Below are 13,797 nucleotides of genomic sequence, written 5' to 3' on the forward strand. Positions count from 1 at the left end.
GGGGAAGCAGGGGGGGGGAGGGAATTGGGGGACTTGTAGATCCCCCCCATACAGCATGGGGCAGCAGGGATTGCCCTCTGCCTGGCAGCACCCAGTGGCCCAGGGCTTTTTTTTTTTTCCAGTGCGGGGTGCTGGGGCAGGCAGGGCAGCCGTTGCCAGGCTGGGAGAGCAGGCAGAGGAGGGGCCTGGCCTGGCTGATCCGGAGATTCGGCTGCTGCTAAATCTCCAAATCAGATTCGGCCGAATCAAATCGGGACAGTGATTACAATCACCGAATCAAATCGCTGTCCCCCAAATCGGCTGAATCCAAAGCAAATACTATCCGCTTTGCACAGGCCTACCACGCAGCTAAGGAGTCTGGGGGCCGCGTCATGTACACTTAGCAGGGCTTAAAAACGCTTAAAGAGTGAGCAATTGCAAGTTTAAGCAGTAAAACACATGCTAAGTGTTCTTATATCATAGCAAAGTTATGACTTGTCACAGGACTATCTCCAGATCCTATTAGGTAATATATGTTCAGGTACTGTTGAACTGCTTCATGGAGATAACCAGGGTAATCTGCTAGTGCTATCCTCACCCAGCTGTGACAGCCAGAAACCCCTCTGCTGTACCAAGCCTCCAGGTGGGACAAGCCGCTCACGTCAGGAAGTAGGATCCTGGATCTTTCTCTTGTCACATTCCTCCAGAATCAAGTGACAAAGCCAGAGGGTCCTGGGGCTGGGACCAACCATCAGGTGACTCTGGTGCAGTGCTGGAACCGGGACTGACAATCAGTGAGCTGTGCACGTTAGAGATCATAGTAAACATTCGTGTGTGACTGCTCAGGACACACTTTAATTTTAATACCACACAGATTTAACATATATATTAACTGTCCCATGTGATGAGGCCCTGAGGGGGTGGTGAGACGGAAAGTAAACTGAGTTAAAAGGCAGAAGGGGGAAGCAGGGTGGCACTTTAAATATTAACTTGTTTGGAATGGTGGCACCCTGCCCTGCCTTGTGTCCCAGTTAAAGAAGAAAGGGGAAGAAAAAACACATATAGCTGATCTGCAAGAACTCTATGCAGAACACACCTACTCTGTCCTGCAGGAAACGGAAACTAAATCCAGGCAGTTTACTGCAGAATGAAACCATTGCTAAACTACTGCGGTTTAGGCTCCCCTCATGGAGGAACAGAGCAGATGCACAAATGTTACCATGGATCTTGCACATAGAAAGTCTTCCCACTTTTAATTGGGTACAATTTTTTTTGTTTGTCCACAATATAAGTCCCATTTTCAGAAGTGACTTAAGTGCAGAAAGCTCAAATCCTTAAAACTATTTAAGTAGTCAATACCTACCTAAATACCTTTAAAACTTTGAGCCTTATAAGCCTAAACCTCATTCAGAGGCAACTCACTTTTGAAAACAGGCCTTAGGCACTAGGGTTGTGCGAAGCTTCGGTCCCTGATCCAATTTGGCCAGATTCGGTGGCCAAATCTCCAAATCCGGAGATCCTTTAATCTCTCTGAATCAAATCGGAACCCTCCAAATCAATTTGGAGAGATTTGGAAAGATTTGGTGGTTAAGACATAGACACAGTTTTAAATGTTTTTTCTACATACCTCAAGGTACCAAGCGGCTTGTGAATGCTGTGATGCTGGGGCAGATGGAGAGTCCCACAGGAGTGCGGGGGGGCTCCCCAGCGCACTTGGCAGCACACCTGAAAAAGTGGACCAGAAGCACTTCCGATCCACTTTTGGATCTGCTGGGGAGCCCCCCCACGCAACCCCCCAGCATGGCGACTGGTGCCTCCTGGGTTGGGGGGCACCTGGGGTCCCCTGCAGTGGATCGGCAAGCCGGGAGGATTCGGGGGGCCCCCAGTGCTCTCCCTGGCAGACCTGGGGAGTACTTCCGGTCTACTTCTGGGTTTGCTGCCAAAAATGCGCCGGGGGGGGGGTGCTCCTACACTGACATGGGACGCTCCATCCGCCCCAGCATTGCAGCATTCATGAGCTGTGCTGGTACCTTGAGGTACGTAGAAAAAACATTTAAAGCTTTGTCTATGGCCGAGTGCCGGCTGGGGAGCGGGAGCGCTGTGGCTGCTTCACGATCGGCTGTGGGCGACTCCCCCCCGGTCAGCGAGATTAGCCATGGGGGTACTCCCCTCCCCACCGTCACTGACTGGTTGCTGGGGGGGCACATGCCCCCCTAAGGTGGCATCAGTCGCCCATGGCTTGCCTACAGATAAAAACCACTGATAAGAACTTATCTTGAGAATTCTACCTTGATCAGGTCAGACTAAGCAGACTATCACAGGGATTTTCATATTGCTCTCTCTTCCTGCCTCTCATAATACCCAGCAACAATTCATCAGACTTCTGCTCTCACTCCCCTGCTCATGTAGCTCATTTCAAATTAGACCTTTGGAATAAGTACAAAGAAATTCCATAAACAAAGTGCTATTATGGACACTGACCAAGTAAGAAATCACATGAAAGTTGGTTACACTAAGTCTTTTTTCCCCATGGCTTTCTCTCTGATTGCTTTTTGGGGTATTATGATTATACCTAATTTGCAAAATGATGGTATAGGATCTCTGCCTGCAGCTCTGCTTTCTAAGTACAGGAAAATGAATTTTCCAGGTTGTCATAAAGACACAGCAGCCTTCAGCTCCTTTCACACTATGGTGCAATTTTGCCTTTCAAGTGGGCAGTGTAGGCCAGGCAGCTTGAAGGGACGGGCTTCAAAAGCAAATCATTCTCAAAAGCAAATCATTCTGAGCCAACAACTGCTCCATCCATGCATTGTCACTCAAGGAAGATTTGTGCTCTTGTTCCATATAGCCCACCTGATAAAACGTCTTGGTTTGGGTTTTTTAATTATGACTTTAAAAAGCACACTTTTTTTAATCTTGTAGATAAATGAACAACTACGTGGTTTCTCTTTGCCACAAGTGAGACTGTGGCTCTCAGGATCGGAAACTCTGCTATGGGAAATGTCTGTGTAGTAAGGGGATGGCAATCAGGCCAAAGGAAGATGCAATCTGGCTTCAACATGATGCAGGTGTTAGCGCAGGATCATTCCCTTTAAGTTTTTTTACCCTCTTTTTACAAAAATAGCTGTCCCTTCCCTATTACTTGAAGATAATCTGGCTAGCCTTCCCTCCCTGCCAAAGTCCGGACTCTCAAACTCCTTTTAACTTCCCATGGCTCCTTTCCTTTAGAAGGTCTAGTAGTTTGTGGAGTTGAAGCTTCCACCCAATCCCAATTCCACCTTGTTCCTACAAACAGCTGAACTGTATTTTTAGCTTTTTAAAAAAAAAGGAGTTTGAATATTATATAACAGCTCACACAAGAAACAAGGATTCATCCTTCCCAGTTTGATTCCTTATCATGTTTGGAATTCCCAGGTGCAAGGCATCTAACTTATTCTGGAAGCTCAACTTAATTATCTGTGATACCAGGCCAAGGATGGCACCCTAAATATCATACAGAGCAGGTGAAAACATTTAAGAGAATCACATGTCAACTGCTGTCACTTAGAGTGCTGAGGTTTCACCAGGTCATATAAGTAACTTTATAATACAAACGGTAAAACTTGTAACCTACATCGATGCTGTTGTTATTTATACCAACAGCTGCTTTTTCCACTAGAACCTGGGACTCGGGCATAACCGGAGTGGATAGAAGGTTTGTGCACCTGGTAAAAATGGTGCAGGACAACAATATTCACTCTGGAATCTCTATTGTCTGCGTCTCTACTCAGAACCACCTTTGCAAAGAAATTGAAGATCTTGTTAAATATTATTTTTTTTTATTAAAAAACAAAATCTTGAATCCTGATTCTGGATTAGCTCCTGAAGCTGCTGTTTAGTTCTACAGTCATTGTACATTCTTTTTGGTGAGTTTGCCAGTACAGATGGTGCTTCTGCAGCAAGGGAGAAGGAACCATGGTTTAAGTCCAGCTGACCCACAGGCCAAGACAAGGAGAGAGAGAGCCTGGTTCATCATCTTTGGTAACTGGATGCTCCCTCAGGCCCATACTCCAAGGCGGGAGGAAGGATGGTTCCCTTACTGTTGGCCATTTTAAGTCTGCTGATATAACCCAGTAGCAAGCTCCTTTTCAAACAATATTTTTGAAGCTGGAAAGTGAGCTTTGCTCCCAGCATCTTCAGAGTGGCAATGAGCTATACAAATGTATTGGGTCCAGGGAACAGCTGTCAGTAAGGATGTCATTAGCCTCTTGGCAAGGTTGACCAGCTGATCCATCAGCTCTGAGACTGCATTTTGTTGCCACAATACTGTTGCCAGCAACCAGTTCAAGTTCATAACCACAAAATGTAGTGAAACACCTGTCCTGGCTGCTCTCAGTGCCACAACATACATCTTTCTCCTGGGTTGTCTTATGCGCGTTTTTGTGCTCGCTCATCCTGTTAAAGACAAAAAGAGATGACTGCAGATACTGAGTGAACCTTAGGTCTCACACGGTTATGCACGAGTAGTACTGAAAAGGTAGTGACACCTCAGAGCCTGACAAATCTTTTTCTTTTTCAGACACTGCTGCAAAGACAAGCAGCTGGACTTTGAAGCCAACATATTTCGTAGGTATGAACGGCCCCAGACCCCTCAACCTCCACATTTCAGACTCTCTACAGACTTCTAAAGCAAGAGGTACCATGCAGTTCACCCAGCATGAAATACTTCCCCAATCATCACTACTCAGCTGAAAAACACAATGATGTCTTGCTGACTTAGGAAAATGCCTCTGGCTACCCCAAAATGCTAGTGGCAGAGTCAGCAAAAAGAACCCTCTTTCCTCCAATGTTCAAAATACAGCCCTAAAGTTTGCCAGCTGGTGGAAGATTCAATTCCATGGCCCTGTGCTGCTCAACATCTTTATCAACGATTTAGATGAGGATGTGGTAAGCATGCTGGCCAAGTTTGCGGATGATACTAAATTAGAGGGAAAAGCAGTCGCGCTAGGGGATAGGACGTGGATCCCAGTGGACCTGGACAACTTGAAAAGGTCGGCGGAGCAGAACTGGATGCAGTTTAATAAGGATAAATACAGAGTGCTTCATCTGGGGAGAAGTAATGTGCGACATGAATACAGGTTAGGAGGAGATGTCCTGGCCAGCACGATGGCTGAAAGGGACCTTGGGGTTATGGATGATCACAGGATGAACATGGGCGGCTAGTGCAACGCTGTAGTCAACAGAGCTAATAGCATATTGGGATGCATTAGCCGATGTGATGTGAGCAGGGCTATGGAAGTGACACTTCCTTTCTACTTGACACTGGTGAGACCCCAGCTGGAGTACTGTGTCCAGTTCTGGGGGCTGCACTTCAATAAAAGATGTGGAAACTCTTGAAAGGGTCCAGAGAAGGGCCACAAGAATGATTAAGGGCCCGGAGGACAAACCTTATGAGGAAAGACTAAGGGATCTGGAACTGCTCAGCCTGGGGAAGAAAAGACTGAGGGGGGACTTAGTGGCCGTCTATAAGTGTGTAAGGGGTGATTATTGGGAACTGGGAGAAAAAAAACTGTTCACTAGGGCACCCCAGGGGAGGACAAGGAACAATGGCCATAAACTGTTAGAGGATGGTTTCAGGTTGGATACAAGGAAGAACTTCTTTATGGTAAGGGTGACCAGAATCTGAAACAGGCTTCCCAAGGAGGTGGTGCAGTCCCCAACCTTGGAAGTCTTCAAGAGGAGACTGCATAGACACCTTGCTGGGACCATTTGATCTCAGCAGTATTCCTGCCCAGAGCAAGGGTGCTGGACTCAATGATCTTTCAAGGTCCCTTCCAGCCCTTGATTTTTATGGTTTCTGCATATCAAATTTCTAACTCTCTACACCAAATGTGCAGCTCTGCAGAAAGGCAGTTAACATTGGCTCCTCTTCTCCATTGGTTGATCCCACCTTACGAGCATGGACTTTTCAAAATAGTACAGAGTACAATTCAAATTTAGGTTCTGTAGCATCTCTGCAGATCTTTCTGGTTACAAAAGAATTCCAGACACTAACACTCATGTCAAAGTAGTTTGCGTTTTTTGTACTCAATAGTATTTTATTTTAGGGGTGCAACAATACAAATTTTGGGGGCCAATACTGATGGCTGATTATTAATGAGCCATATCAACCAATACCAATCTGATTCCTGATATGCAATCCAGCAGTTTGGAGAGCAGCATCCGGCTGGTAAGTCTGTTGGGGGGGGAAGGGGAAGTGGAGAGAGAAGGGTTGTGGGGGGGTAGATCAAGGCCCCCACAGTGAGGGAGGGTGTGGGGCTGGGGACAGGGCAGTGGTAGGGGCAGGTGCTCCCCAGCCGGGGCAGGGTGTGGGACTGAACTGCAAGTGGCTCATCTGGGGGGTATAGGGGAGGTGGCTCCCGCTGCTGTGTGCACCCCCAGGGAAGACATGGCGGGGAGGGGGCACATGCCCCTCAGATCTGTGCACTAGGTGAGGGTGGGCTGTTACTGTGGGCTGGGGCCAGCGACGGTTATTTCCCGTGGGGGTTGGGCTGGGGTTGTGCTCAGGACAGGTGGCAGCGGTGGTGGGAGGCAGGGCTAGGGAGGGGAGCTATGGTGAATTCTGGGGTGGCTGTAGCCCCCCGCCCCACAGCCGTGGTCCCAGCACCACCACCACCTGCCCCAACCCCTCCTGGGAAGAGCTTGGCACTGGCCCCGAGCATGTAGGAGGCAGCTCGCCTTCACCCTGTGCACAGATCCAGGGGGCATGTACCTCTATGCCTCCCCTGGGGAAGCGCGCAGTGACGGCAGACACTCTCAACCTCCCTGCACCCCCGGACAAGCCACTCATGGCTCTGTCATGTGTCCTGACCCAGCTGGGCAGCGTCTGCCACTGCCCCAACCCCAGCCCCACTCCCTCCCTCACCAAAGAGACCTCGATCAGCCCCTCCCACTCCCCTTCACCCCAATTTACTTACCAACCAGACGCTACTTTCCAAGCGGGGAGTAGTGCATGCTGAGGCTGCGTGCGTGCATGAGGCATTTATCAGGGATATTATCGACCACATCAACCAAAAAAAGCCAATTGCGGAAGATATCAATTTTCTTTTTATCGCTGCTGATATGATACGGACTGATGTATTGGTACATCTCTATTTTATTTTGCAGCTCCTCCATCCTGTGCTTACCTTGACAGTTTTCTGGAGCTTGGACAGTGCTTCCTCATACCTCTCTAACAATGGCTTTAAGTACTCACTCTTCACCAGCTGCTTCCCCAGCTCTGGGAAGCCAGCATCCCTCAGCATCTGCAAGAACTTCTGCTCCTGCAGAGCAAATCAATACAGAAAGTTAAGGGGAGGAAGATTCTCGAGGTAAATCCCTTATCTCATTTTTTTCAACCAAGGGTGTTTTGAACTGTGAAGTGGTGAAGTAAGCAGGCTGAGGCGGCTCAGTGTGGGTCGGAAATGAGTGACTGAAACTTAAACCAAGCATGAGCTCAATCCTGAGGGAGTTTAATGCTTAATTAGATTGAGTTTGCAGTATCCTGAAACTCCTTATGAATCTGCAGGCAAAGCCCGGAATACAGCAGCGTTTGTAAGCGGGCAAGGCAATGAGAGGGTGCATTTTCAGTGTTGGTGTAGAAACCTGGGCATACCACTTACATCAGCATGTGAATAGAAACACTGGTGCTAAATCACTGCCTGAAGTACTGATTGAATATCCAAGTCATTATGCTCCATGTATTCAAGATTGGGCACCTTACAATTATGAATAATTTGTATGAAAGACATGTGGCAATGCTACACACATATTAATGACAGCAAAACATCCCTAAACAGAACTAGACTGCAAGCCAGTTGGAGGGGGGCGGGGGCAGAGATTACACTCTTCCACCTCCTCATCTTCTTTCTCTGTGCTTCACTTGAGAAAGAAGTGGCAATAACCATAGCAGTAACCTACCTGCACTTTAAGGAGCATAGTGAATGCCAACCCTGCCTTTCCAGCTCGAGCTGTTCTTCCAACTCTGAAATCAGATAAACATATGTCAAGCTGTCACAGCAATACAAGCATAACTGTCTGCATCACAGCTGCAGAATATTCCTTTTATTATATACCTGCACTGAGTTCTCTCAATAGCATGTCAGCACTGAAGAAAATGCCAAGAACACTCACTTGAGATGCTCACTGGCCCCCAACTGTCTGATTTTGGAATTACCTAAACTTCACAGAAATCTGAATTGTTTCAGTCATGCCGTGATTCGTATTGGCGGAGATTCAGCCCAATTCAGTGGCCAAATCTCCAAATCCAAATCGAATCAGGAGACCCTTTAATTTCTTTGAATCATATCGGAACCCTCCAAATTGATTTGGAGAGACTTGGAAAGATTCGGAGATCCAGACAGAGACAGTGTTTTCTACATACCTCTAGGTAGCAGGGGGCTCATGAATGCTGTGATACTGGGGTGCATAGGGTGTCCCACAGAAGTGTGTGGGGCTCCCCAGCATGCTCGGCAGCAGACCTGGAAGTGGACCGGAAGCACTTCCAGTCCACTTCTGGGTTTGCCACCGAGCACGTGGGGGCCCCCCCTGCGCTCCTGTGGGATGTTCTATGTGCCCCAGCATCACAGCAAACATAAGCTGCGCCTGCTATCTCAAGGTATGTAGAAAAAAACTTTTAAAGCTGTGTCTATGGCTGAATCGCTGATTCCCTGAATCAGCATCGAATCTTCAGATTCAGCCGAATGGAATCAGGGACAGTGATCCAAATCAAATCACTGTCCCTGATTGGGGCCAAATCGAAATCCGAATCAAATAGGGCCCGCTTTGCACATCCCTAATGCCAACCAAGGCAGCTTTCTACATAAATGCACATTTAACATTTCAGGGCTTTCAGAGCATCAGCAGCTCACACTGATTCCAATGGCAATTTTGCTCATCACAACCCCTGAAAAAAAGATCAGGCCCACAACACTTGCAATAGTCCAGGGCAAGACCTATATTCCCTGTAATCTAGGCCTGGTTTAACAAGGGAATGGCCCAGCTTCAGTCTGGCATTGTGTTGATACAATGACTTATTAGGTTTAATGTCAATTGAAGAGCTACTTTGATACTGAATTAGCTAGTCATGAAAAGTCCCTATGAACCCCACATTATAGACATTTCAGACAGACGTAACAAGTCATATCTGAAAGACAGATGTGAGTTCAGATGAGATCTTGCCTTGTATTCTTGACCCACTTACCGGTGAATGTATGTCCTGATGAACTGGGGGGCGTCATAATTGATTACATACTTCACTCCTTTAATGTCAATCCCTCGAGCAGTAGCATCTGTGCTGATTAACCTGTTTTTAAAAAATATTTACATATTTAAACAATACATTACATATACATACACACATGGTAACTAGAATATTGGTACCATGCATTTCCAGTTCTGTCATATTGCACAAAACTGCCCAATGACACTGCAAATTCTGAACACAGGTGGACATGGACACACCATAACACTGTACTAACATCCCTGTACAACTCAAGGGTGGAATTTTTGGTCAGGTAGTTCTGAAGTTGGAATCAAACTCCCCTAAACCACTCTGAAAAGGCACCAGGACGTTTATGCTCAATGCATTCAGCCCAACAACAAAGGCAGCATTTGAACATGTGGGCTGTAGAAAAAAAGGTTTAATCTGAAAGCATTTGTTTCTTTCAATAGTTTTCAAAAGCACTTAACAATAAGTACTCAATGCCCCTTTGATTATTACAGAAGAAAACATACCTACAGTCACACAGCTGGAAAGAAACACTAGACATCAGGAGCAGGACAGATCTAGTAAGGTAATGCTGCTTCTATCCATTATGCCACTGTAATAAAATGGCATGTATTTTCTATTTGTTTGCCAACAAAGTAACTCATTTGATTGTGAAAAATCTCAGCCTTGCTGTGCACAATTACAGCATGTTTTGTGCAGCTACTGAATAAGAGTTTATTGCTACTGCTCATTATAAACAGGACATGTGTGCATGTGGGTAAGCAGCTAGATTCTAAAAGCCCATTTGCAGATGCAAGAATCACAACCACATGCTCAGCTATGATCAATACATATGGGCACAGGGAAGAACACAAGAGTCTGTCTCCCCATTAGTTTACAAGTTGGTTCTTGTGACCTTCATTTTTTAGAGGGGTGCTTTTTATTATGTATGTGGATTCATTACAATCTCTGTGCTGGCAGTACCGTGGCTTAGTGTTGCAGGAAATGCTAAGAACACTTATCAGAGATGCTTACAGTTGTATTTTGCCCTGTTCAAACACCTTCAAGGTCTTCTGCCTCTCACTTGGAGTCAGCCTGGAAGAGAACTCAGCCACGTTCACTCCACCAAAGGATTGGACCAGCAGGAACAGCCTGTTTGGGGGCAGGAAAAGGAGGGAGAAAAAGATTTCAGAGTAATTTATTTACCCAACCGGGCCATATATGAATGGTAGGACCTACAGTGGGAGAGAAGCAGGGAGTGGAAAATTCTGGACATGCCCTATTTACCCTCCCCATGGCATCCCCACTATGCCACCATGAGAAAGGATACTGGGATAGATGGATCTATGGTCTGACCCAGTACACAGCAGTTCTGATGTATACAGTTCCACAATACAAATGGTCCATCAATGCTCTCACCTATGTGAAGTCTCCTTTGAGTTGGTAAAACACAGCACACGAGTGAACTTCATTGTCAGCATGAAATGTAAGAGGAATAAGGGCTTCGAATTCAAGTTACAGGGCACATAATATTGCTGCAAAGGACAAGGACACACATTTACTTTCAAAACATCAGTCCTCACAGTGACTGTTGTCTCTGAAACCTATTTGCCTACACCTCTTTGTATAATATTCCTCCCAAACCCCTCCACTAGCAGAGAGAGTAACAGACCCACTCTGCCAACCCTTTTGGGGCAAGCCACACAGGGAAAGTAACATGACTTGGTAGATACAACACAGGACTGAGGCCTGAGACTTCTGTTCCTGTCTTTTGACACTGATGTGCTTTTCAGCTTGAAGCAAGGAACAAGCAGCATGCCTCACTTCCCCAGTCTCTAAAAATACAATGTGTACCCATCTTTGCAATATGCCTTGAGATCTACAGCTGAGAAACACTACATATCAATGTATCTTCTGATTGCCTGCTGCGTAGCACTGCACTCCACCCTCCTGGAAGGGAACTAGCTACTTGTACAGGTGCAGGCTGGGAAGCGACTGGCTAAGCAGCAGCTCTATGGAAAAAGATCTGAGGGTTACAGTGGACAATAAGCCAATAAGATCCCATAGCGTGACCTCGTTGCCAGGAAGGCTAATGGCGTACTGGGTTGCATTAGTAGAAGTGTTGCCAGCAGTTCGTGATTATATTCCCCTCCATTTGGCCCTGGTGAGGCCACATCTGGAGTACTGCATCCAGTTTTGGGCCCCCCACTACCAAAAGGATGTGGACCAATTGGAAAAAGTCCAGCTGAAGGCAACAAAAATGGTAAGAGGGCTGGGGCACATGATGTATGAGGAGAGGCTGAGGGAACTGGGCTTACTTAGTCTGGAGAAGAGAAGACTGAGGGGGGATGTAATAGCAGCCTCAACTACCTGAAGGGTGGATACAGAGAGGATGGAGCTAGACTGCACTTAGATGACAGAACAAGGAGCAATGGTTTCCAGCTGCAGCAAGGAAAGTTTAGGTTCAATATTAGGAAAATTCTCTCACTAGGAGGGTAGTAAAGCACTACCCAGAGAGGTTTTTAAGACTTATGTAGCAAAGTCTTAGCTGGGATGATATAGTTGGGGATGGTCCTGCTTTGAGCAGAGGGTTGGACTAAATGACCTTCTGAAGTCCCTTCTAACCCTAATTTTTTATGATTCTATGTTTCTACTTAAAAAAGCCATCCTGGGCTGATTAACATGTAGCAATCCATTAGCAGGTATGTAAATGCAGAGGTAAGTTAGTAGGACACCTCTACATATCTGAGTAGTGCACAGCTGTATGCAGAAGAAAAGCGATAAAATTACAGGGAAAAATGTGACTTACTTCAGAGCAGATCAAACTGCTTTGAGTCTGACCTGCTCTTCAGGAAGAATTCTTGCAAGTACATCCTCTTCTAAAAAGGTGTCTGACAAGGTACTGCCTACTGCTCCCGAGGGATGGATCATCTTACCGAAAGCCCTTCGGGGAGGGTATATTTCTTTTCAGCATTCTGTTCTGCCACTGATCCAGCTGAGCTTGCTTGTTTCTCAGAGTAGACAGAGGTGAAGAGTCGAGGCTGGTACAAGCCCAGCTGCTGTAATTTCTCTGGGTTCCTAGTCAGTGTGGCTGAAAACAGTAGTTTCTGTAGTGGTATCTGGAGACAGCACGAACTGGAATAGACCATGGACGGCCATTTAGATTGGGGGCATAAAGGAAGAATCAGTGTTCCTTAAGCACTGTCAGATGCTTTTTGAGGGGAGCCAATAACTGGTCCTGATCCCATACTTCTCCTGCAAGTGTATTTTCAAAACTCCCATTGAGCTTGCTTAGCCAGTCCACCCTAATTAGCCCTGTAAAGGGAATAGCAGCTAAGAAACGTACACACAGCCCCCAATACATGTACCACCTTCCCAAGTGACCAGGCAATCTTAAACAGTCTCAACTTCTCCAACCTCTCCCCTCCTGTGAGGGGCTAAAAATATAAACCAGAGGCAGGCAATTATTTTGGCTGGAGGGCTGCTTAACAAATTTTGGTGAGATGTGGAGGGCCACAAGGGCAGCCCTGCCCCTTGACCAGTGCCCCGCCTTAGTCACCATCTTGGGACTGGAAGCCCCACCCCCAACCCCTGCCTTTGCCACGGAAGACCCTCCCCTTGCCCCCAGAAGTGCTCCTTTTGGGACGGGGGTTTGTCATCTTGGAACAGGAAAAAGAAACAAATTATATACTAAAAAATCAAACATTGGCAATAACATATTTTAATTTTATTTAAAAAAAACATTTTTATCTTGGTTTGTGTGGTGCATATAGAGGTGACTGTATAAAAGCTCAAAGTGAATTTTTACTCTTGTATATTGCAGGAAGTGAGGAGGGGTGGCAGGTATGGGGTTTGTGGGGGCCTGTGGGTGTGTGGATGTTTGTGTATGTGGGGGTATGTGTGGATGTGCGTGGGTGGGTATGGCGGGTTTATGGGAAGGCATTTGTGGGTGTGTGGGTGGGCATGGGGTTTGTGGGGGACTGTGAGGTGTGTGGAGGGGGAGGGTCACCGGGGGTGTTTGTGGGGGGTGTGGGGTATGCATGCATGTGTGGTGGGTTGTGTGCACATAGGAGTGAGTGGGGCTCCCCCCAGAGGCACATGGGTGTGTGTGATTTGTGGGGTGTGTGATTGTGTGTGGGGAGGGTGTGGTTGTGGGTTTTGCATGGAAGGGTTTGTGGGTATAGTGGAGGATGCATGGGAGTCCCCCCCTCCCCCCCCACCCTGAACCGGTCAGCATCCATCCAGCAACAGCCTGAAGCCCACGCACCCTGCGGTGCCTCTCCACCACGGCCAACAGTGTGCAGCCCCAGCGTGTCCCGCCCCTGCTCCAGACTCACCCCTGCTCCGACAGGGGTGAGTCTAGAGTAGGGGTGAGTCCATTTACAAACTGGTCGGGGGGGACCAGCAGGCATTGGGGGAGTCCCTGTTCCTCCGAGCACTACCAGGAGTGACAAGAAATAACAGTCACAAGCTGGCAGAGGGTAGATTTAGGCTAGATCTCAGGAGGCGCTACTTCACTGTCAGGGCGGCTAGGACCTGGAACCAACTTCCAAGAGAAGTGGTGCTGGCTCCTACCCTGGGGGTCTTTAAGA

General features: G+C 47.1%; 1 protein-coding gene across 1 annotated transcript in view; it reads right to left on the reverse strand.

Annotated features, from left to right (window-relative positions):
• Nucleotides 1-3,796: 3,796 nt before the first annotated feature.
• Nucleotides 3,797-13,797, reverse strand: part of DDX51 (DEAD-box helicase 51) — an 18,909-nt gene continuing 8,908 nt past the window's right edge. The window contains exons 10-16 of the mRNA XM_006019893.3: nt 12,142-12,340; nt 10,625-10,740; nt 10,241-10,357; nt 9,200-9,301; nt 7,918-7,981; nt 7,146-7,280; nt 3,797-4,413 (exon numbers count right to left, since the gene is read on the reverse strand). Coding sequence (XP_006019955.1) covers nt 4,387-4,413; nt 7,146-7,280; nt 7,918-7,981; nt 9,200-9,301; nt 10,241-10,357; nt 10,625-10,740; nt 12,142-12,340 — 760 coding nt within the window. The 3' untranslated portion in view covers nt 3,797-4,386. The remainder of the gene's footprint in view (nt 4,414-7,145; nt 7,281-7,917; nt 7,982-9,199; nt 9,302-10,240; nt 10,358-10,624; nt 10,741-12,141; nt 12,341-13,797) is intronic.

Source organism: Alligator sinensis, unplaced genomic scaffold (assembly GCF_000455745.1).
Source record: "Alligator sinensis unplaced genomic scaffold, ASM45574v1 scaffold505_1, whole genome shotgun sequence".
Lineage (NCBI taxonomy): Eukaryota > Metazoa > Chordata > Crocodylia > Alligatoridae > Alligator > Alligator sinensis.